General features: G+C 46.1%; 1 protein-coding gene across 1 annotated transcript in view; it reads left to right on the forward strand.

Moving 5' to 3' along the window:
* The window catches only part of FAF1 (Fas associated factor 1), a 152337-nt gene that overhangs the window by 17523 nt on the left and 111719 nt on the right, over positions 1–23095 (forward strand). The window contains exons 3-7 of the mRNA XM_075286243.1: positions 140–186; positions 1153–1373; positions 5101–5192; positions 8935–9026; positions 14794–14899. Of these exons, the coding sequence (XP_075142344.1) occupies positions 140–186; positions 1153–1373; positions 5101–5192; positions 8935–9026; positions 14794–14899 (558 nt within the window). The remainder of the gene's footprint in view (positions 1–139; positions 187–1152; positions 1374–5100; positions 5193–8934; positions 9027–14793; positions 14900–23095) is intronic.

Genomic DNA, 23095 nt, shown 5'->3' on the forward strand with positions numbered 1-23095 from the left:
CTTACTGATGGGAAAGGTAAAGCCCCCTGTATGTGCGGGTAGGTGGGTGCGGAGGACGGGAGGTTGGCAGGTCACATGGGAATATTCTGTGTATTAGCTCTGCCTCCTCTTATCTTTTTTTCTTTCTTTTTTCTGACAGGCAGCAATAAATGGCGTGATACCACAAGAAAATGGCATATTACAGAGGTAAGTGCTGTCCGCTCGTCCCCTATACATGTACTCTATATACTCTATATACAATGTCCAGATATCCTGTACTTGTGCAGCACAATACCCCCCCTTTACTAGGTTCCCTATTGTTTGCCTCTGTCCCATACACGTCAGGCCACGTTCAGATCTGCGTCTGGTGCAGAATAAGTACGACATTGTGTATAAAGAAGTCCTATAAGCATGGCGGTGTGCCCAGTGACGTCACGGAGAAGACAGCTGGCACCTCACAGACCCCATTATAGTCGATCTTAGAAGGGTTTTTCCAAGTTAAAAATATGAACGGCCTTTCCTAACATGGGTCACTAATTTCAGATCGGAGGGGTCTGACACCCAGTAACCCTGATTCAAATAGAATGGAGCAGGAAGCAGACAGCGCTGTTCTCTGTGTAGTGGCTGAAATGGGTAACTGCAGCTTTGGCCCATTTGAATGAATGTGAGCCTGTCTGCAGTACCTGGTTTGGCCACTACACAGAATACAGTGCTGTCTGCTTCCTGCTCCATTCTCTGTGTATCAGCTGCCGAGAATGGTGGGGTCAGCCCCTAGCCAATCTCCTATTGAGAACCTATTCTGAAAACAACAGAGGTGTGAACCCAGCCTAAGACAGCTGTGGGCCGAACCATCGATCAGCTGACACTTATCATACCTAACACCCCCATATACGTTCAGCCGGAACGTAAAGGAGAAAGCCCCTGCGGACATCTGGCTTCAGAGGAGAATTGGGAGGCCCCCTCGGTGCTTCATGGGTCCTACCCGTGTTTGGGTTGCAGATTCTGCTTAAAAGGTCCCATTTCCTCTCCATGTCCTTTGCTGTCCCAGGTCAGGCCTCTCTCTATTCCCCACAATGAGGCCTGACTTGACGCTTCGGGGCCCCAGTGTCAGATCTGTAAGATGATATTGCTGTATAGCTTCACTTCATCCGTGTTCTCGCTCTGTACTTTCAGTGACTACAGCTCAGAAACTGTACAGAATCCCGTCTTTGGTCCAACCGCCCTGCCTAACACTTCTGCATCCATTGCTTCCTCTTCTTCATCCTCCGGCTCTGCCTTTCGCCCTGTAGTTCCCAGCCGGCAGGTTATGGAGCGCCTTTCCCGGATGTTGGACTTCAAAGTGGAATATAGAGATAAGACAGCGGATGTGGTTCTTGAAGACAGCTGCACTGTCGGTAAGATTGTACAGGTCACCACGCCATTCACCTCCATCGTGTTTTTATTATATGTTGTAGTGTTCAGATTATTGTTTTTTTCTGATTGGCTCCACAGTCACTTTCCATAGTCAATGAGGTTTATTTATTTTTATTTTTTTGCATTTGTTATAGGGAGTCTAAAATGGTCATGTGAACAGCATCTTAAAGGGATCCTATCAATAAAACTAATTTTTTTTCTCCCTAACACATAGGAATAGCATCAAGAAAGGCTATTTGTCTCCTACCGTTAGATGTCTTCTCTGCGCCACCATTTGGTTTATAATCTGGTTTTCATCGGTACATGAGTTCTCTAGCAGCACTGGGGGCGGCCCCAATGCTGCGAGAGAACTCTCTCCAACGCCACCTCCATCTTCTTCAGGAACAGGTCTTCTTTGCGTCTTCTTCCGGCGCTGGCTTAAAACTTGTAAGCATTAGGGCAAAGCCGACTTCACATGCCCACTGGGCTCAAGGCAATGGCCGCTTTAATAGTATTGTAAGCGGCCATTTTCTTGTGGCCGGCAGGCATGTACAGTTGGCTGCCCGAGGCCTAGAAGTTTGAAGCCTGTGCCGGAAGAAGACGCAAAGAATACCCGTTCCTGAAGAAGATGGAGGCGACGCTGGAGAGAGTTCTCTCGCAGCCAGTGCTGTTTGAGGGGCTGAGTGCTGGGAGCAGCTCTGAGCTGTGTATGTCTCTGCCACAGACAAGCAACGGAGCTCCTCAGATAGGTGAGGGGGGGAGGTCAGAGCTCCAGGATTTCTGAGCTTTTATCTCCTGCTCTACCACTTATCAGTCGGTTTAATTGAATTTGGCTGATAAGGGCTGAGATAGGGAGTAGAGATGAGCGAACACTGTTCGGAACAGCCGTTCCGAACAGCACGCTCCCATAGAAATGAATGGAAGCGGGGGGGTTAAGCGGCCGGCCGCCGGCAAAGTCTGCGTGCCAGGTGCTTCCATTTATTTCTATGGGAGTGTTCTGTTTGGATCGGCTGATCTGAACTGTGTTCGCTCATCTCTAATAGGGAGTCCATTACCTCTGTATGTATTGCAAACTGACTCAAATCCAGCTCTGCTACATCAGCTTCATACTGTGGTAATGCATTTACAACCAATCTCTCATTACTGACTGCAAACATAGCAGATAGCAGAGCAAGTGAAACCGCACCCACCAATGTGCCGAGAAAACCAGGAAGTGAAGCGAGCACAGAGCCTGCAGGTTGGTGAACAAGCGTGATGGGAATACCCCTTCAAGGCTATTCCTACATATTAGGGAGAAAAAAATGAGTTTTAATGATAGGATCCCTTTAAATGTATATATTTTTTGATGGCTAGTATAAAAAGACAGTCAGAAAAAAATTAAATTTTTTTTTTCTATTTATTATTATTATTATTATTATTATTTATTATTATTATTATTATTATTTTATTTTATTTTTTTTTAATTTACAACATCCATCTGTCACATGACCATTCCAATTGTTCATCTGAATAGCACCTAAACTGATGTAAAAAAAAAAAAAAAAAAAATCTTGCCGTGCCTGCATCCTTCCATTGATCTGCTTGAGCGGCGAGTAAAGCCCGACCGCACGGCTGTAACTCCATACCGATGGTACAGTCCGAGCCAGGCAGTAACTTGTACGAAGGGAAGGAACGTTTTTTTGGAACCCATCTAGCTGGCATATCTTGAAAGGGAAGAATCCGCCGTATTTTTGTCTAATTTTTAACAGTAATTGGCACGGCGCAGGTTTCCTTCCTGTTTGTGTTGGGACATCATAAAAAAGCGCTTTGTGTGAGAGTGAGATTAAAGGGTTTTTCTTCTTTAATGTGAAATAGAACTTTCTGTTCATTTTGCTTGACCGATATAAATGACTTTTATCAAATCATAGAAGAATAGGCGGCGTGCGCTCCGTTTGAATGAATTTCATACTGGATTCAGGACACACTTGTGGTTTTATTGCTTGTAACGTTCTTTTGTGCTTTTATCCGGATCTTTTGATAGAATTCACTGGATGTTTCTTCAAAGATTTTTGTCCGAATAAAGGTTGGAAGATAGATCTCCTTTAAAGGAAAGAAAATGGACTCTCTAGTACCACCTAGACCTCTTTACTGTATGTTAGAGCTAAGGGGACTGAGCTTGCAGCTGATCAGCGGAGGGACCGGGTGTCAGAATCCTGCGTTCTGGCCTTCTTGACTTATCCTAGTATATTTCTGGATGACCCCCTTTAAAGCGATTTTCTGGGACTTGATGTTATTAGTGGGTTCCATCAACTGGTACCTCCGCCGATCAGCTGTTTGAAGAATGCCTTTTTCCTGTGCTGATGAGATACGTTCATCGGTCACATGGTACAGCAGCAGCCTGGTCCAATTTAAGGAAATTACACTGAGATGCAATACCAAGCACAGCCCCTATATGTTCGGCGCGGTGCCTGGTATTTAGTGAAGAGGTTGCCATGCTCACCCAAACGCTGTGGCTTTTCAACCATATGTCAGGGTGTCAGACCCCCCCACTGAAAGTATTATAAAATAGTAAAGGAGCCATTACTCCACTATTGAATTCCCCCATGTTCCAGCACTGCAGCTCCGGTGCCCCCACTGGTCTTTGTGTACCTGACTGCTGTATGACTGGCCAATCACTGGCCTCGGTGGAGTACGGCATAAGACTGCTGAGACCAATGATTGGCTGCGGCGGTCACGTGTGTAGCTGGGCACCTCATTGCTTCAGCACAGTATATACAGACTAGTGGGGAGCAGTGGAACAGCAGTGCTGGATCAGCAGCCAATTCATGGGGTGACTAAGGCTTCTATATTTTTATTTTATACCTTTTTCCTTATTTTAGAAAATCACTTTCAAACTTGGTTAGAGATATCGGTCAAACCAGTGATGCCCATCTGTAGACAGCAAGGTTCTGGCTTAATTTTGCTCCTTGTCAGGTTCTGGTACTGGGTGATGTACCTTACCTTCCTGCAGCTCCTGCACTGGACGTGTCTGAATTGCTGGACTTGCCTAGTCAGGTTTCAAGGCTTTTTAAAGAGGACCTTTTATTGTTTGGGGCACAGGCAGTTCTATATACTACTGGAAAGCCAACCGTGCGCTGAATTCAGAGCACTTTCGGCTTTCCAGCAGTATATGGAACTGCCTGTGCCCCGGACCATGACAGGTCCTCTATAAGGGGTCAGACTTTAGGGGTGTAGGTGGCAGTAGGAAGACAGTTTTCCCAGGTAGCATTGCCTGCATGAATACCTCCATACTGTGTACATTATACACACAGTATGGATACTACCAATACCTAAAGGGGTTCTCTGCATAAAGAGGAACTCTCACCTCTCCTGATATCTCTATTTCAGTAGACTTCTTATGCCCTGGGAAATAACACCAATAGTTTCTTTTCTAAGAAATCAGCTTTGTGTCTTTACTCTGCTGTTAAACCTTATCACTTTGCCGTTTTATTTCTTATATTATTCCAGGAGGAATAACCTGAGGAATGGCACAGTATACAGTATAACATACACTACGACATTTGCCAGAGTTATTACTTAGTGAATGCAAGAGACCACATAACCCGACTTGGGGCTCTGGCTTTGATATTCTCTATATGCCTTGGCCGTTGTTCACACTGCCTCTCTCTTTGGACACATTTATGGCTTTGCACTATTTCTTTGCAGTTCTCGGTGTCTTATTTAATATTACATTTCTTGCTGTTCTTCCAGGGGACATCAAACAAATCCTAGAAAATGAGCTTCAGGTTCCTGCATCCAAAATGCTATTAAAGGGCTGGAAGTCTGGAGATGTGGAGGACAGTGTGAGTATAAGCTGCTTGTCTGACTATGCCTTTAAGTATACACATATCCTTAGTAATGCCTATTGCAGGCCCTGGAGGGGGGGGGGGGGGGGGGTCCGTGACCAAAAGTGAGACCCACTGTGTCATGCCCTACCCCTTAGGCCAGTGATGGCGAACCTTTTAGAGACCAAGTGCCCAAACTGCAACCCAAACCCACTAATTTATCACAAAGTGCCAACAGGGCAATTTAACCTTAATAATGTGCGGATCCACAATAGCACACAATTACAGACCTGCAAAATATGGTCATACGAATGGGGCTTTATAGAGCTTTCTGCTCCACTGTGACCCACCCACACAGTATAATCTGCTGCACAGTGACCCCCTACACAGTCCAATCTGCTTCAAAGTGGTCCCCACACAGTATAATCAGCTCCACAGTGGCCCCCACACAGTATAATCTGCTGCACAGTGACCCCCACACAGTATAATCTGCTGCACAGTGACCCCCACACAGTATAATCTGCTCCACAGTGACCCCCTACACAGTCCAATCTGCTTCAAAGTGGTCCCCACACAGTATAATCAGCTCCACAGTGGCCCCCACACAGTATAATCTGCTGCACAGTGACCCCCACACAGTATAATCTGCTGCACAGTGACCCCCACACAGTATAATCTGCTCCACAGTGACCCCCTACACAGTCCAATCTGCTTCAAAGTGGTCCCCACACAGTATAATCAGCTCCACAGTGGCCCCCACACAGTATAATCTGTTGCACAGTGATCCCCACACAGTATAATCTGTTCCACGGATGGGTGCCCAAGGAGAGGGCTCTGAGTGCCTCCTTAGGCCCTGCACTAGGTATAGATGTAAGCGGCGTGTTCCTGGTCCTTAAATTCTGGGCCAATGGAAAAGACAATACAATCCTGAAGGCTCAAGATCCCCCGAACCAGTTATAAGGAACCTGTCAAGGCTCTGCGGGTCACTAGTGTCCGGTATAGTCCTTTGCCGGCCTGTAGTTAGGACGTACCCGGCGCCTTAGCGGTTCTTCATCGGCTTCACTGACTGCTCTCTAGGTACGTCTAAAGGTTTTTAGGAAGGCAGCCATGGGTGGAGGCGATTTAGGACGCTACACCAGCAATCCATAAGGATTTGTGGGTGGATTAGTATCCCAAGTAGCCCTGATTGGTCCTCATTTAATACCCAGTTTTGTTGTTAGTAGCCAAATTGTCGTTCGGCACAGCCATCATTTAAAGGGATTTCCTGGCCCCTTAAAATTGTTTACGGTAAGCTTTTCAGAAACAGTCACTCATTTTACACCTCCAGCGATCCGACACTTATAAGATAAGATAAGATAATCCTTTAATAGTCCCACATTGGGGAAATTTCAGCATTTTATCCCCTGTCCTGTGAATATTTGGTAAGTCTTTATATCGGCACAGCTCCTTTAAGTCGACTTTGGGAGTGCGACTATCAGTCTTGTGGCCACAGCGGACTACTTGTCTGATGGTGACGCTATACAATTAGATACACCAGTGACTTTACCTGCCCACATGAAAGTTTAGGTCTGTAAGTCGTGATCACATTGCAAATCCTCTATACATATAAAGCTGTCTCCGGTAGACGGCACATTCCCAGACCGGAGACGTCAGGATCATTTGTTTTCTTGCAAATCTGGAAACCCCCTGAATTTACTTTCTTGACCTCATTGTAAAAGAGCCGTCTGGCTGCCATATATGCCCACAAGGTCTTGTAAAATCCGGTCCTGTCTGGGGCAGTCAGTATATCTTCTGTAAGGTTGTACGCAATGATCGAAGTCGTATACGTAATAAAGTTTCCATACCGATAGAGTGAACGTATGGAATCTAACCAGTCCTTATCTGCAGTGATGGAGCACCAGTTAGTGGAAACACTCCAATATATATACACACATATATACATTTGTTTTGGGGGATTTATCTATCCCTATATGTCTATTTTCTGTCCTAGAGGACCACATTTGGCGCAAAGCACTTTTGCACCACATCCCCATTCTGTGCCTTGTTCTCCACATTGGGTAAAAGTGAGCAAGCCTTGGCCGAAAGTATTTATTATCCTCACACCCGTTTTCTGGCTTGAGCTACCATGCACATTGACACTGGTGCAGATCTCTACTTTTATGCCAGTGCGTGGGCCTGATTTATGGAGAGGCCACGTAATGGCGCAGAGGTCGGGTAGCACGAGCACCGCTTCATTCATTTTAATGGGAGTGCCATTAAACTTTCCTATTATTCCAGCTTCCAAAGCATTGACTATTCACTTGTGTATATATCCCACCCCTGGACAGAATCCCTTGTCACATACGTATATCTAATAGCCTATAATGTGACTTTTGTCTGACGTTGCCATCAGGTTACTTTAGTTCACGGAGCGGTCGGTTTGGCTTCTGCCCTTTCCTGCATTTCCGTCGCTCCAGCCATGAGATGGTTAATAATCTATTAACACTGAACCCCCCTAAGTTAGCGGCATCTCCGTGCGTGCGGAGGAACAGAGGCTTAGTGTGCAGGCCTATCATTTGAGCGGACACTCGGACTATTTTTGGAAGCTTCGGGCTTTAAATAGCAGCAGGCCAGTGAATAAAAGCGCTGTTCTCTGCTCGGATACATGCTGTTCCTGAAGGCTTCTCTTCTCAGCCCTCAACACGTCTTAAGTTACTAAAAGAAAGAAAAACACTCATCGGGGAAAGGTCCTTGAATACAAAATGCATGAGCGGAGGCCCTGACCTAGTAGCGGGGTCGTCGTCAGATTCCCATACACGTGTGTTGTGCTGAGTGCACAGAAATCCCACAAGCGGGACGTTCTGCTCCTTGTTTTTGTATTTTGACAGGGCAAATGCAACCAAGTAGACCTTTCCATTTGCAGAAAAATGGTCTTTGGTTTGAGGGGTCAAAGTATCATGTACAGAGCCTTCCCCTAATCTGCATTCTAGGAGTTGTAGTCTCACGGCAGACCCGGGGCCTTTGTGAGAGACCCCTGTGGAAACGGTCACATGCCTAAAAATACAAGACCACGAGGCTAGGGCTACACAGCGACTTGGCCGTGACTCAAGACTGCCAGGTCAGACGTTGACCATTACACCTTGTGGCCAAGGCTCATATCCTTATGCCAAGTTGCATTGCCTCTCTTACTTTTATTGCTTTGACTCTGTGGTTGTCAGTCTATTCTGTAGCTCTGGCATTCTATTCATGAACTAGAAATATCTCAATGAATTATGTTGTAGGTAAACCCCCATGAAAGAGAGAATTGTGTGACCCCCCCCATACTACAGGGCACAGGGATATGAATATTATACATAATGCTATAATACATAATAATATTAAGAGCACACATCGTGACACATCTGGAGCCTTGAGTCATGTGACTTTATATCTATACTAGTAATAACTTAATTTTGCTAAAATTTCTTTTGTCGTGTGTAAGGACATAGCCGACATTGTGGTCAGATACAGTGTTTGTTTATACAGAGATTGTAGCTATAATTATAGGATTATTATTATTAATAATATTTTATATTTATTATTTTATATTATTAGTATTATTATTTCATGTTGTTGGTAGTTTATAAATTATTCTTGTGAATATAATAGTATTGTTATATTATCATATTCTTATTAGTGTTATTCTTGATATTATGATGCAATTTATTTTATTATTAATAATAATAATAATATTATTATTTATTATGTTTTTATTGATGTGCTCTAATATTCTTATTTTTAGACCGTCTTAAGGACTCTTCACTTGCCAAAACACAATAACCTTTACGTCCTGACCCCAGACTTACCGCTTCCATCTATGTCCAGCCAGTCCAGGTAATGCTTTCATCTCTATATCTGACTTTCTTCCATTAGTTCACTATTACATAGCTGCTCTGCGCACGTCCTTATGACAGAGTTCAGACTTGACCTACATTGTCTTCTCTCTTTCAATGTGACACACAGCTATACTGGAAGAATACTGAAGGAGTGTAATAGTAAGAAACTCTACCTATGCATCATACCCAACAGAAATTGTCAAAGGGGTTTTTACACAATGACAAAATAGAATATTCTCCATTCTTACCTATACTAGGTCATTAAAGGGGCTTACTGAGATAAAAATATTAGCGGATGGTCCAACACCCGGGACCCCTCCCCTGTCGATTAGCTGTGCTCTGCAATTGATGTGCAGAGAATAGAGCAGGAAGCAGACAGCGCTGTATTCTGTGTCGTGGTCAAACCAGGTACTGCAGATCAGCTCCCCTTCATTCAAATTGGCCCAAAGCTGCAGTGACTGAGTTCGGCCACTACACAGAGAACAGCGCTGTCTGCTTCCTGCTCTATTCTCTACATATCAGCTGTTAATAACAGCTGAACACTGAGGATAGCAATCTAGTAGATGAGGGTACGTCGCCAATCTTATTTTCACCTAGATTGGTGAGGTGTCGAGTGTTACCTCCCCACCTATCAGCTTCTTAGAGCCAGAAACAGAAGATGGCGCCATACACTGTGTAGTGGCCATGCCGTGGTATTGCTGCTCAGCGCCTATTACCTTGAAAGGAGCGGAGCTTCAGTAATGCGGCACAGGCTCCTGGGTGACGGGGCCTTTTTTATTGGAAATGTGTATTTCTGTAGGATGTGGGTAAGTCAACTGTGATTTATTGTCTTTGGAAAGGGTTAAAGGGGTTGTCTGCGATTTTAAGATCAAAGGGGTTGTCCAGGAGGCCAGGAAAGGTGAAATGTACTTGCCACAGGTGACTGCCGAGGCCAATAAAGTTACTTAAAAGTTGTTAGAAATTTTTTGGGATATATAAAAGTTTATTTCAACAAAAAAAATGAGCCTTGTGTACGAGTCTAATGTTTCCACTAATCTGTTTGAGATCATTTTAATGCCCCCTTGTCTTCCATGACGGCTGCGGTTCTCTCTTACGTTGCGCTTGTGTCGTCTGTATTTTATATGTTAAGTTGCGTGCAGTATAGAGGAAATCCTTTATAAAGGGATCTCTGACTTGTCAAGATTGTGAGAGGTGAAGTATGACATGTAACACTCTCTGCTACCACAAGGGGGAGCACTGAATTAAAGAAAATAAAGGAATTGTAATTTTATAAATGAGCGACTTTTAAGTGATTTATTTTTTGTTTTCTTTTTTGTTTTATTTTTTTACAGTTTTGTGTCCTTTTGTCACTTTAATACTGGCTAGGAGAGAATATGGTTCAGTTCTATATAGAGGTTGTCACCCTACACACTGAATGGGCACTTTTTTTAGAGACCCCTGCTCTTTCATAATGGACTCTTCCCAGTATGGATATGAGACATGTGATCTTGAGGTGCAGCCTAAAATTCAGGCAAGTTCAGGGTGAATCCACATTATATGGGAAAATGCAGTGACTATGAGCGAGGCCTGGTCATTGGGCTAGGATTTCGTACACTGCCAAACTTGTGGGGTTTTCTGCTGCAGAATATTCCCAGGTTAGTGCGATTGGGGAAGAACTTGCAGAGAAAGGGGGTTGTATGGAGGATCAGGGTTGTTAGATGACCAGGCGGAGCACAGTCACGAAAACTGCCTCCATATACAACCTGTCTGAAGTCAGGCTCCTTAGCACAGTTGGGGCGACAACAGCAGACAAGTGCGTGCACCATTGGTGGGTATGGACTGTCCTGCATCGTGAGCAGACTTGCATCTCACAGTGCCCGCTTGCCATCCTGATTCATCCAGCTTCAGAAGCGAACACACTCATTGGGTATCAAACCCCCTGAGAACCCAAAGATATTTTCCTTGTAAGTCTGTGGCGATATATCACCTTCAGTCTCCTATGAAGTAGAGGCTGATGCTTGAGTAACCTGCCAGGCTGCAACATCACAGTGCGCAGCACATTGTATTGTTTCTATGGCTGTGACTATAGCCATTATCTGTATCTAGTCCTGTTATGGCGGTGACTATAACCAATATCTATATCTAGTCCTGCTATGGCGGTGACTATAGCCATTATCTATATCTAGTCCTGCTATGGCGGTGACTATAGCCATTATCTATATCTAGTCCTGCTATGGCGGTGACTATAGCCATTATCTAAATCATGGCCATGGCCGACTAGGTGTTGCAATACATCTCCATTCACATTAGTCAAAGATTTGCTGCCAATTTTTATTTATTATTATTATTTATTTATCGTTGTTATTATAATTTTTTTCTAAGCAGAATTACCCCCACGTGACCGTATCCTTAGACATTAAAAAGTAAAAAGCCACTTAACCCTTTGTAGACTTACCCACCCAGTGCCGGCAGCTATCCCATTGAATTGTTGCAGTATAATCTGAGTTGTAGTCTCCGTCCCATTCCATCATTGGGATTAGTGCCCCATATTTGCCTTCCGTCTGTAAGTCGGGCCTGGCGTGCTTCCGTGCCCGCAGGCTTGGGAGATTTGCATACTTTCCAGGTTTTTAAGTGGCGTCTGTTTGCAGCAAATGTGAAATGTGGGGCGGCATTAGCTCCGACAAACATTACATCTCCATACTGATTTCTTATTTGTGTTAATGTAAATAAGCGGTAATTACTGTAAATGTGATCTGTAGCTGACATGAGCCGCGATAAATCTGCAAGCTTAGAATCAGCAGATTTAATTGACAGGTTTGGCAGTGTTTAATTCTAAATCCCATGGCACCGCTATAAGAAAATAAAACGCCAGTAATCGCACCGTGCCTCCTCGCAGATGAGGCAGGCAGCGCCTCCAAGAAACCTTCCAGGATTTAGATTGCGGAAACCAAAATTTTTTTTAAGCCAAAAAATCTTCTAAAAGGTTAAAGGCAAGCAAGTCCTGAAGTTTATTCCTGCAGATAATGGAAATTCGCATGTTACGCACGATTACCGGGGATATTTATCAAAACTATTATAGCGGAGGAGAAACCAGGCTTGTAGAAGAAGATATTGCAGATACAGGGTGGTCTATTGTACGGAGGACTTAGGCACAGAAGAGGTCATCAGTATCTTATTGGTGGGGGTTCACCCCAGGGACTCTGCACCCATCAGCTCATATGGCTGATTTTCGGCGTCGGAAGCTGCTGCAGTGGATGGGGCTGGGAGCAACTCTGCTTCTATTGAAGTAATAGTAGGTGTAGAGCACTAGGACCCCAGCACCACCACTATACAATGGATGGGGCTGGATACTGAATAAGAGCAGAGTTGTTTCTGTACTGGGAGACAACCAGATCAGCTGTTCAGTGCAGAATCTGTGTGTCAGACCCCGCACCATCAGATACTGATGACCTTTCCTGAGGATCATCAACCAGTTGGGTACTGATGACCTCCTCTGTGGACCATGACCAATTAGATTCTCATGACCTATACGTTGTACTGCCTCCAGTTGGGTCCTCAGGTGGTACCTTGAGGACCAACAACCAGTTGGGAACTGATGACCTGTCCAGTGGACCACCACCAGTTGGGTCCACATGGCCTATTCTGTGGACTGCCACTAGTTGGGTACTCAGAGCCTATCCTGAGGACGAAAAACCAGTTGGGTACTGATGACCTGTCCAGTTAGGTCCACGTGATCTACTCTGTGGACCGTGACCAGTTGGGTCCTCATAAACTATCCTGAGGACTAACAACTAGTTGTGTACTGATGACCTGTCCAGTGAACCATCACCTGTTGGGTCCTCATGGCCTATTCTGTGGACCGCCACCAGTTGGGTCCTCATGGCCTATTCTGTGGCCCGCCACCAGTTGGGTCCTCATGGCCTATTCTGTGAACCGCCACCAGTTGGGTCCTCATGGCCTATTCTGTGGACTGCCACCAGTTGGGTCCTCAGGGTCGATCATGAGGACTAAAAATCAGTTGGGTACTGATGTCCTGTCCAGTGGGCTATCACCAGTCGGGTCCATATGATCTACCCTGTGGACCATGACCAGTTGGGTCCTCATAAACTATCCTGAGGACTAACAACCAGTTGTGTACTGATGACCTGTCCAGTGAACCACCACCAGTTGGCTCCTCATGACCTATTCTGTGGACTGCCACCAGTTGGGTCCTCAGGGCCTATTCTATGGGCTGCCACCAGTTGGGTCCTCAGGGCCTATTCTATGGGCTGCCACCAGTTGGGTCCTCATGGTCTATCCTGTGTATCACCACCAGTTGGCTCCTCCTTTTCTATTCTTTGGATAGATTATCCATATGAAAAACAAAATTACTTGGGGGGCTGGAAACCCCTTAAAAAGGGACCAGTAATAGCCAGGGCTGTTGAGTCAATAGGTCAAACCACAAACTCCCCCAACGCTACTATTTTTGCACAGCCTGACTCTGACTCCTTTATAAATGGTTGTCATCCATCATCAGTCAGAAGCAGTAAATAAAGTTCCTCTAATTTGCACCTGTGCCCCTTCAAAATTGATACCTATGAAGGTAAATCTGTAACAAAATATTTACCTGATTTATTATACAATAATGATATGATATTGTACACGGGTCAGCAATTGCTGGGATTTGTGGTTTTGCAGCAATTGAAGTGCCAAAATTTGCTGACCCCTGCTGTAGGAGAATAAGTCTTGGTTCTGTTGTATGACTTTGGTATAGAGAGCAAGACTGGATGATGGGAATACGTTAGCTTAAATCCGTGATGGCGAACCTATGGCACGGGTGCTAGAGGTTGCACTCAGAGCCCTCTCTTTAGGCACCCATCTGTGAAACAGATTATACTGTGTGGGGTCACTGTGCAGCAGATTACACTGTGTGGGGGTCACTGTGCAGCAGATTACACTGTGTGGGGGTCACTGTGCAGCAGATTACACTGTGTGGGGGTCACTGTGCAGCAGATTACACTGTGTGGGGGTCACTGTGCAGCAGATTACACTGTGTGGGGGTCACTGTGCAGCAGATTATACTGTGTGGGGGTCACTGTGCAGCAGATTATACTGTGTGGGGATCACTGTGCAGCAGATTATACTGTGTGGGGGCCACTGTGCAGCAGATTATACTGTGTGGGGGCCACTGTGCAGCAGATTATACTGTGTGGGGGTTACTGTGCAGCAGATTATACTGTGTGGGGGCCACTGTGCAGCAGATTATACTGTGTGGGGGCCACTGTGCAGCAGATTATACTGTGTGGGGCCACTGTGAAGCAGATTGGACGGTGTGGGGGTCACAGTGGAGCTGTGAGAGGTCTCTAAAAGGTTCGTCATCCTTACTTTATATTCTACTTGCTGAACCTATATACTAATAATAATGCATGTAGGTGTCTGTGCATTAGTGTGGATTAGCCTAGTGCTTGGGCTCCTCCTCGTCCTTTGGGTGCTGACATTGTGATGTGTGTTTTGCCACTTCTTGGCAGATTTGTGTGGTCCCGGCCCCTGCGGAGATGCTGCTTGTACGTGTTTAACTCATTAGATGTAATAATGATGGGAGTGTTAGCTATGTGTCTGTGAAGTAACCGGCTCATAGGACACGTTATCTATGTTTGGTCAGTACAGTAGCAGCTCCTGTGATGGGGTAAGGGTTGCCCAGGCATGTCGGAGTGACAGTCTTGAGTGTCCCCGAAGGACGAGCGCTCTGGTGGAGCACGCCGCTACTTGTCTTCACTGACTCCCTGTCTCTATTTCTATTCCCTCAGCTCTCAACAGGAGTCATTAAACCAGAACTATATGCTGATCATCACTCACCGCGAGGTCAAGAGGGAATACAACCTGCAATTCTCCGGGAGCTGCACCATACAGGAGGTGAGAGGTGTAGCCAAGGCACAGGCTTTAACAGTAATAAGGTTTCTTGTAAATTATTAAGTGTTCCTGCAAAATTACAAAGACTGGTCACTGCTACAAGTCGTCTTATGAGACTGCCTAGGTCTCCTGCATTCATGTCGGTTCTGATAGGATCCGTGCTACCAATGGATTTATGGGATTTTACATTGTTTAGTACGTAAGGCTCAAATACTGGAGGATTTCTATTCTTGGGTCAAAATTATCAATGTGTCATGGCTGAAAGAAAACATCACGAAAAGTAAATGTCAGAGCTCTGAAAGGGTTCAGGTGTTCTGGAGCTCTTCATGATATCTCAGACAAATGCTTTTTTTCGAGAATGGTGTCTCATAGAGACTATACTATACTACAATAAATTTTATTTAGAAAGCGCCAACATATTCCGCAGCGCTGTACAATTTGTAGGGTTCAAATACAGACAGAAAGATACATTACAAAGAAAGTCATTTCACACAATGGGACTGAGGGCCCTGCTCGCAAGAGCTTACAATCTATGAGGTAGAGGCAGTGACAGTAGAGGTAGCAGGGGCGGCATTGCTTATACAGAGGTCAGACACTTTTATAATAGAGGTTACTGTCATTACACAAAAATAAAACTTTGAGGTGTCACCAGTCGTGTCCTTTAACATATGGATGGAGCTTGAACTTATAAAGTTAGCCTGAAATGGCATCATATCATGTGGGGAAATGTGGGAGCGGGGACAGGGGAGGGTTAAATTTTGGGGATTCTAGTTATAGTACGGAAGGGTTTACATTAGGAATTGTGATCGGCCTGTCTGAAAAGATGTGTCTTTAATTTGCGTTTGAAACTGTAGAAATTGGGAGTTAATCTGATTGTCCGGGGTAGAGCATTCCAGAGAAGTGGTGCAGCTCGGGAGAAGTCTGGTATACGAGCGGGGGAGGTTCTGATAATAGAGGATGTAAGTGTTAGGTCATTCCATGAACGGAGAACACTGGTTGGGCGGTAGACAGAGATGAGGGAGGAAATGTATGGAGGTGCGGCATTATGGAGAGCCGTGTAGAGGAGGGGGATAACGTTATATTTTATTCTATAATGAATAGGCAGCCAATGTAGTGACTGGCACAGTATAAAATTGAAGTGTGACGCCTCCATCCCTGCAGTGGGGTCTCCAAATTCAGATTCACTCTGAGACCAATGATGAGTGGATGGATGGTGGGGTGCCTGGTTCGATTAGATGGATGGGGTGCTTGGTTAGATGGAGCAGTGACTGGTTAGATAGGGTGGATGGATTTTTGGTTAGATGGGATAAGTTGAGGTACCTGTTAAGATGTCTGGATGGATCAGTGGGTTGCTGCCTGGATGGATGGTGGGGTTCCTGGATGGATGGTTAGATGGGATGGAAGGGTGCTTGGTTAGATGGAACAGTGTCTGGTTAGATAGGGTGGATAGATGGGTGTTTGGTTACATGGGGTAACTTCATAGATGTCTGGATGGATCAGTGGGTTTTGTGCCTGGATGGATGATTAGATGGGTACCCAGATAGTTGGGTCCCTGGTTAGATGGGATGGATGCTTGGTTTGGTGGATGGGTGTTTGGTTATATGGAGTATTTGGTAGATGGTGTCTGGATGGATCAGTGGGTGGCTGCCTGGATGGATGAACAGATGGATTCCTGGTTAGATGGGATGGATGGGTGTTTGGTTAGATGGAGCAGTGTCTAGTTAGATAGGGTGTATGGATGGGTGTTTGGTTAGATGGGGTAACTGCATAGATGTCTGGATGGATTAGTGGGTTTTCTGCATGGGTTCCTGGTTAGATGGGATGGATAGATGGGTTCCTGGTTAGATGGGATGGATAGATGGGTTCCTGGTTAGATGATATGGATAGATGCCTGGTTAGATGGGATGGATGCTTGGTTTGGTGGATGGCTGTTTGATTCTATGGGGTATTTGCGTAGGTGGTGTCTGGATGGATAAATAGATGGGTACCCCGATAGATGGGTGTCTGGATGCCTCGGTTGATAGAAGTGTAGATATTACAATCTGTTACACCTAGTTTGGCTTTTGAACTTTTTCCTAGTAAAATTGTATAACCCTATTCTGTCTTCTCTCCAAAATGACTTTTTCATTATCCACAACAGTTCCTGTGTAAAGTATTGCGTCTTCTGGATTGCATTTTCTCCCCTTCACCTTCTGATGTTTCCTGTCTAAATTTCTAATTTTGGCGTATGGGGGTCGGATGCCCCTTCACCGGGCTGCTTTCTGTTTGCCATTAGATCTGGTTCTCTGCCTCTCCATCTGTTAGCCTTTGGGTGTCTTCACAGATGAAGCAGAGCTGAGTTTATTTGGCCCAGATCTTCATGTTTTAGCATTGTCGGAGCATTTACACGTCACTTCACTCAGTGAATTATTATGGCATCCAATGAAAACGGATAAGTGACAGAATAAGAGGTGACGAAGTGTGTCATCAAAGAACAGAAGTCTTGAGACGGGAGGAAGTCATGTGCCTCTCAGGCTCTGTTTACACTGGCATCATTCCTTCTGTTTGTAATGGCAGCTATGACACTGTGCGGGGTACGACCTTTGGATCTAAAATGTACCCTGTGGACTCCATTGACCTACAGTCTGGCAGGTGAGGGTTCCTTTAGCAAGAAAAGTCCTACAAATTAGTACTACAAACTCTCTGTTCACATTGGCAACTGAGGAACAGTCTGTCTTCTAAGTTGCCTCCCTGCGTGGCTGTGCAGTATAAAGCGTCGACTTGCGACTTTGTTCAGCGTATGCTTATGACACATTGCTCTATCCTGGGGATGATGTCTTGTATAAGGAAGCAAAACCGATACGGTAAAGGATCTGCGGATGGAAAACCAATGACCCTTTCTGCTGCTAAGACAGGAAGAGCAATGTACAGGTGTACAAACTTGCAGGAGGTGCACCCAGCCCGTAATAGTAACAAAGACTTAGGAGTTTTGCTCCTGCTTTATTCTAGATTGTGTATGTGCCATAGTTTCCATTAACCCCTTGGGTGTTTCCTTACTGGGGCGTTGGTTATTTGGTCGTCGGTCTATATTGATCTATAGACATCATCGTTTTTCACTTACTCCTTACTTCCACTGTTACAGACTATCCGCTTTTTGTGTTGCTTTTATGAGCCTGTCATTACATCTCAGCTGCAGTTCCCTAGCATTACCACTAGAGTCATGAAGCTGTATACAGTATATGTAGCTGTATACTGTAGCCGTGGCTCTGGGGAACTGCAGTTCTGCCCCCAGTCACTTACATAGGAACAGCCTTTTCCAGCTGCATACCTTCTATATGGCTTCCCGTAGCGGGATAAGCTGATCTTTGTGGGTTCCAGGTGTCAGACCCCTGCTGATCTGATACTGATGACATATCGTCAGTCTCTATGAAGCCTGAGCTTCTGCTGGAACAAACGAAATTTCCTAGAAATAATAGCAACAACCATGTTACATGTCCGAGCAGTATGCGTTGTCCTGCAAACACGAACAAGAGCTATAGCGCCGGTGAAAAGATCGCAGTACATAGGGACACATGCACAGAATAGGGGAAGACTTCATTAATATGACACGGTAGAGAGGGAGCCTAAACAAATTCTTGCCCAAACCTTGATCCTCTGGGAACCAGTATTCTAGATCAGTGGTTCTCAACCTGCAGTATGTCTGCCCCAATGGGTATGCCTTAGAGTCCCCGGATATGCGCCATGACTGAGAACAACTTACCCCCTGACCTGGATGACTGGTGTGCGGGGGTACTGAGGGCCCATTATACAGTATGTGGGGTCACTGAGGGCCCATTATACAGTATGTGGGGTCACTGAGGGCCCATTATACAGTATGTGGGGTCACTGAGGGCTCATTATATGGTGTGTGGGGGCACTTGAGGGCTCATTATATGGTGTGTGTGGGCACTGAAGGCCCATTATACGGTATGTGTGGGCACTGAAGGCCCATTATACGGTGTGTGGGGGCACTGAGGGCCCATTATATGGTGTGTGGGGGCATTGAGGGCCCATTATATGGTGTGTGGGGGCACTGAGGGCCCATTGTTCGGTGTGTGGGGACACTGAGGGCCCATTATACGGTGTGCAGGGGCACTGAGGGACCATTATACAGTGTGTGGGGGCACTGAGGGCCCATTATACAGTGTGTGGGGGCACTGAGGGCCCATTATACAGTGTGTGGGGGCACTGAGGGCCCATTATACGGTGTGTGTGGGCACTGAAGGCCTATTATACAGTGTGTGGGGGCACTGAAGGCCCATTGTTCGGTGTGTGGGGAAACTGAGGGCCTATTATACAGTGTGTGGGGGCACTGAGGGCCCATTATATGGTGTGTGGGGGCACGGAGGGCCCATTATACGGTGTGTGGGGGCACTGAGGGCCCATTATACAGTTTGTGGGGGGTACTGAGGGCCCATTATACGGTGCGTGGGGGCACTGAGGGCCCATTATACGGTGCGCGGGGGCACTGAGGGCCCATTATACGGTGCGCAGGGGCACTGAGGGCCCATTATACGGTGCGCGGGGGCACTGAGGGCCCATTATACGGTGCGCGGGGGCACTGAGGGCCCATTATACGGTGCGCGGGGGCACTGAGGGCCCATTATACGGTGCGCGGGGGCACTGAGGGCCCATTATACGGTGCGCGGGGGCACTGAGGGCCCATTATACGGTGCGCGGGGGCACTGAGGGCCCATTATACGGTGCGCGGGGGCACTGAGGGCCCATTATACGGTGCGCGGGGGCACTGAGGGCCCATTATACGGTGCGCGGGGGGCACTGAGGGCCCATTATACGGTGCGCGGGGGCACTGAGGGCCCATTATACGGTGCGCGGGGGCACTGAGGGCCCATTATACGGTGCGCGGGGGCACTGAGGGCCCATTATACGGTGCGCGGGGGCACTGAGGGCCCATTATACGGTGCGCGGGGGCACTGAGGGCCCATTATACGGTGCGCGGGGGCACTGAGGGCCCATTATACGGTGCGCGGGGGCACTGAGGGCCCATTATACGGTGCGCGGGGGCACTGAGGGCCCATTATACGGTGCGCGGGGGCACTGAGGGCCCATTATACGGTGCGCGGGGGCACTGAGGGCCCATTATACGGTGCGCGGGGGCACTGAGGGCCCATTATACGGTGCGCGGGGGCACTGAGGGCCCATTATACGGTGCGCGGGGGCACTGAGGGCCCATTATACGGTGCGCGGGGGCACTGAGGGCCCATTATACGGTGCGCGGGGGCACTGAGGGCCCATTATACGGTGCGCGGGGGCACTGAGGGCCCATTATACGGTGCGCGGGGGCACTGAGGGCCCATTATACGGTGCGTGGGGGCACTGAGGGCCCATAGATTGTAAGCCCTCGCGGGCAGGGCCCTCTACCCCACCGTGCCAGTCGGTCACTGTTAGTATTATATCTACCTGTATATTCTGTGTAGTGTATGTAACCCCCAAATGTAGTGTATGGGGGGACCATTATTTTGTGGGGCCTGTCACTTCGATGCTCCATTCTGTTCTATTTCTACCATCAAACCTGACGCAGCTGCTTATGGAGGCTCTTTATGTTAACCCTTTATCGGTGGCCGCTCTTTTAGTAGGTATATTTCGGAGATTCTTCATGTGAAGAGACAGAGAACCGCTGCTCTAGGTGGAATCCTGGCTATCGTGCTCCTGCCATGCAGACGTCGGCCACAAGAGGGCAACGTTTGACGTCCTTTCTCCCCGCTCCGGCAGGGCCCATTCTGCAACTCCAAATTAGCTTCTGCAATCCAAACAGATGGCGGTATAATGGGCGGGATATTGTTTGATCAGCAGATAATTGGCACATTGCGGGAAGGAGACTTAATTTCACCCTTTTAAATTAAACAATGAGATTTAAAAAGATATAAAATATTCATTAATGTTTAGTGATTATAAAATAGCCGCACATATTTATTCTGCCATTATTACTGTTTCGACGGGGAAATACTGCAAATATATCAAAAAGTGGAGTTGGCCATTCTGACAAGTTGAAATGTTTAAGCAGTGTTAATGCAATCTACTCACACATGATATCCTATGCACAAGCATTCAGAATGACTACATCAATTATTAAAAGCCCAAATTAATATTCCATAAATGTCTCCCCGCTCCTCTCCAGCCCCGCGCTACTGTCTCTCGGCACCGACCCTGTTTGCATAGGAAAATATACACAGGGAAAACACAAAGCAACAAATATAGCGACCCTTAGATTTCCTGCCGGGTGCAAAAATTGCCTTTTAGACTTCGCCCCCCTCCGTCCTTTGTCCTATCGAATCTTTTACATCTGCTGTAGTCAGAAGTCGCAGACTCAAGTTCATTTGCTTCTAATAGAAAGGGTCGATAAAAATTTGCAAGAGCGTCGCTTAAAATTCTAAAAATAAATATGATATTGAAAGCTTTATTTATATGTGACCGTTTTCTTTCCAGGCTTCGTTAGAGCTAATGATTTAATTGGCTAGAAAACAAAAACAAAAAAAAAAACTAGATAAAAGTATTCGTGGCTTACTTGCGGAGCGGACAGAGGAGACGTCTGTATTCATAGCAGTAAGAACCACCGAAGGCGATGGATACAAATTGTAGAACGATTTGTATATAAAATTATATAAAAGCCGTAATATTTATGAGTTTTATAATTGGTGTAATGCGATTGGTTACATCAGGTAAATTTTATAAGGCTCCAAATAGTCATCAGAACATGACTTATTTGTTTTATTTGGTTACTTTTTGTCACGTGTATGGCAACTGTGTGGTGTGGATGAGGGATCGATAGGAAATGAGAGAGATGTAGACTTAGATACAGATATATACTGGGATAGAAAGATGACATAGCGATAGATAGATAGATACAGTGTTGGCCAAAAGTATTGGCACCCCTGAAATTCTGTCACATAATACTCAGTTTCTTCAAGAAAATGATTGCAATCACAAATTCTTTGGTATTATTATCCTCGTTTAATTTGTCTTCAATGGAAAACCACAAAAAGAATTGTCAAAAAGCCTAATTGGCTATAATTCCACACCAAACTTAAAAAAAGGGGGTGGACAAAAGTATTGGCACTGTTTGAAAAATCATGTGACGCTTTTCTAATTTGTTTAATTAACAACACCTGTTACTTACCTGAGGCACCTAACAGGTGGTGGCAATAAATAAATCACACTTGCAGCCAGTTGAAATGGATTAAAGTTGACTCCACCTCTGTCCTGTGTCCTTGTGTGACCACATTGGTCTTCTTTCTTTTCTCCATGCTCAAAGAACTGTCTGAGGACTTAAGAAGCAAAATTATGAGGAAGCATGAGCAATATCAAGGCTACAAATCCATCTCCAAAGACCTGAATGTTCCTGTGTCTACCGTGCGCAGTGTCATCAAGAAGTGTAAAGCCCATGGCACTGTGGCTAACCTCCCTAGATGTGGACGCAAAAGAAACATTGACGAGAGATTTCAACGCAAGATTGTGCGGATGGTGGATAAAGAACCTCGACTAACATCCAAACAAGTCCAAGCTGCCCTGCACTCCGAGGGTACAACAGTGTCACCCCGTACTATCCAGCGTCAGCGTCTGAATGAGAAGGGACTGTATGGTAGGAGACCCAGGAAGACCCCACTTCTTACCCAGAGACATAAGCCAGGCTGGAGTTTGCCAAAACTTACCTGAGAAAGCCAAAACCGTTCTGGAAGAATGTTCTCTGGTCAGAGGAGACAAAAGTAGGAAAAGGCCTCAACATAGAGATTACAGGGAAAAAAGAGGCCTTCAAAGAGAAGAAGACGCCCCCTACAGTCAGACATGGCGGAGGTCCCTGATGGTTTGGGGTTGCTTTGCTGCCTCTGGCACTGGACTGCTTGACCGTGTGCATGGCATTATGAAGTCTGAAGACGACCAACACATTGTGCAGCATCATGTAGGGCCCAGTGTGAGAAAGCGGGGTCTCCCTCAGAGGTCAGGGCTCTTCCAGCAGGACAAGGACCCAAAACACACTTCAGGTCAGCACTAGAGAATGGTGGTGAGAGAAAGCCCTGGAGACTTGTAAAGTGGCAGCAATGAGTCCAGCCCTGAATCCCATAGAACACCTGTGGGGGAGGGGGAGAGATCTCTTGGTGGCAGTTTGGAGAAGGCCCCCTTCACATCTCAGGGGGGACCGCGAGCAGTTTGCCAAAGAAGAAG

The sequence above is a fragment of the Leptodactylus fuscus genome, chromosome 9, assembly GCF_031893055.1.
Source record: "Leptodactylus fuscus isolate aLepFus1 chromosome 9, aLepFus1.hap2, whole genome shotgun sequence".
In the NCBI taxonomy this organism is placed as follows: Eukaryota; Metazoa; Chordata; class Amphibia; order Anura; family Leptodactylidae; genus Leptodactylus; species Leptodactylus fuscus.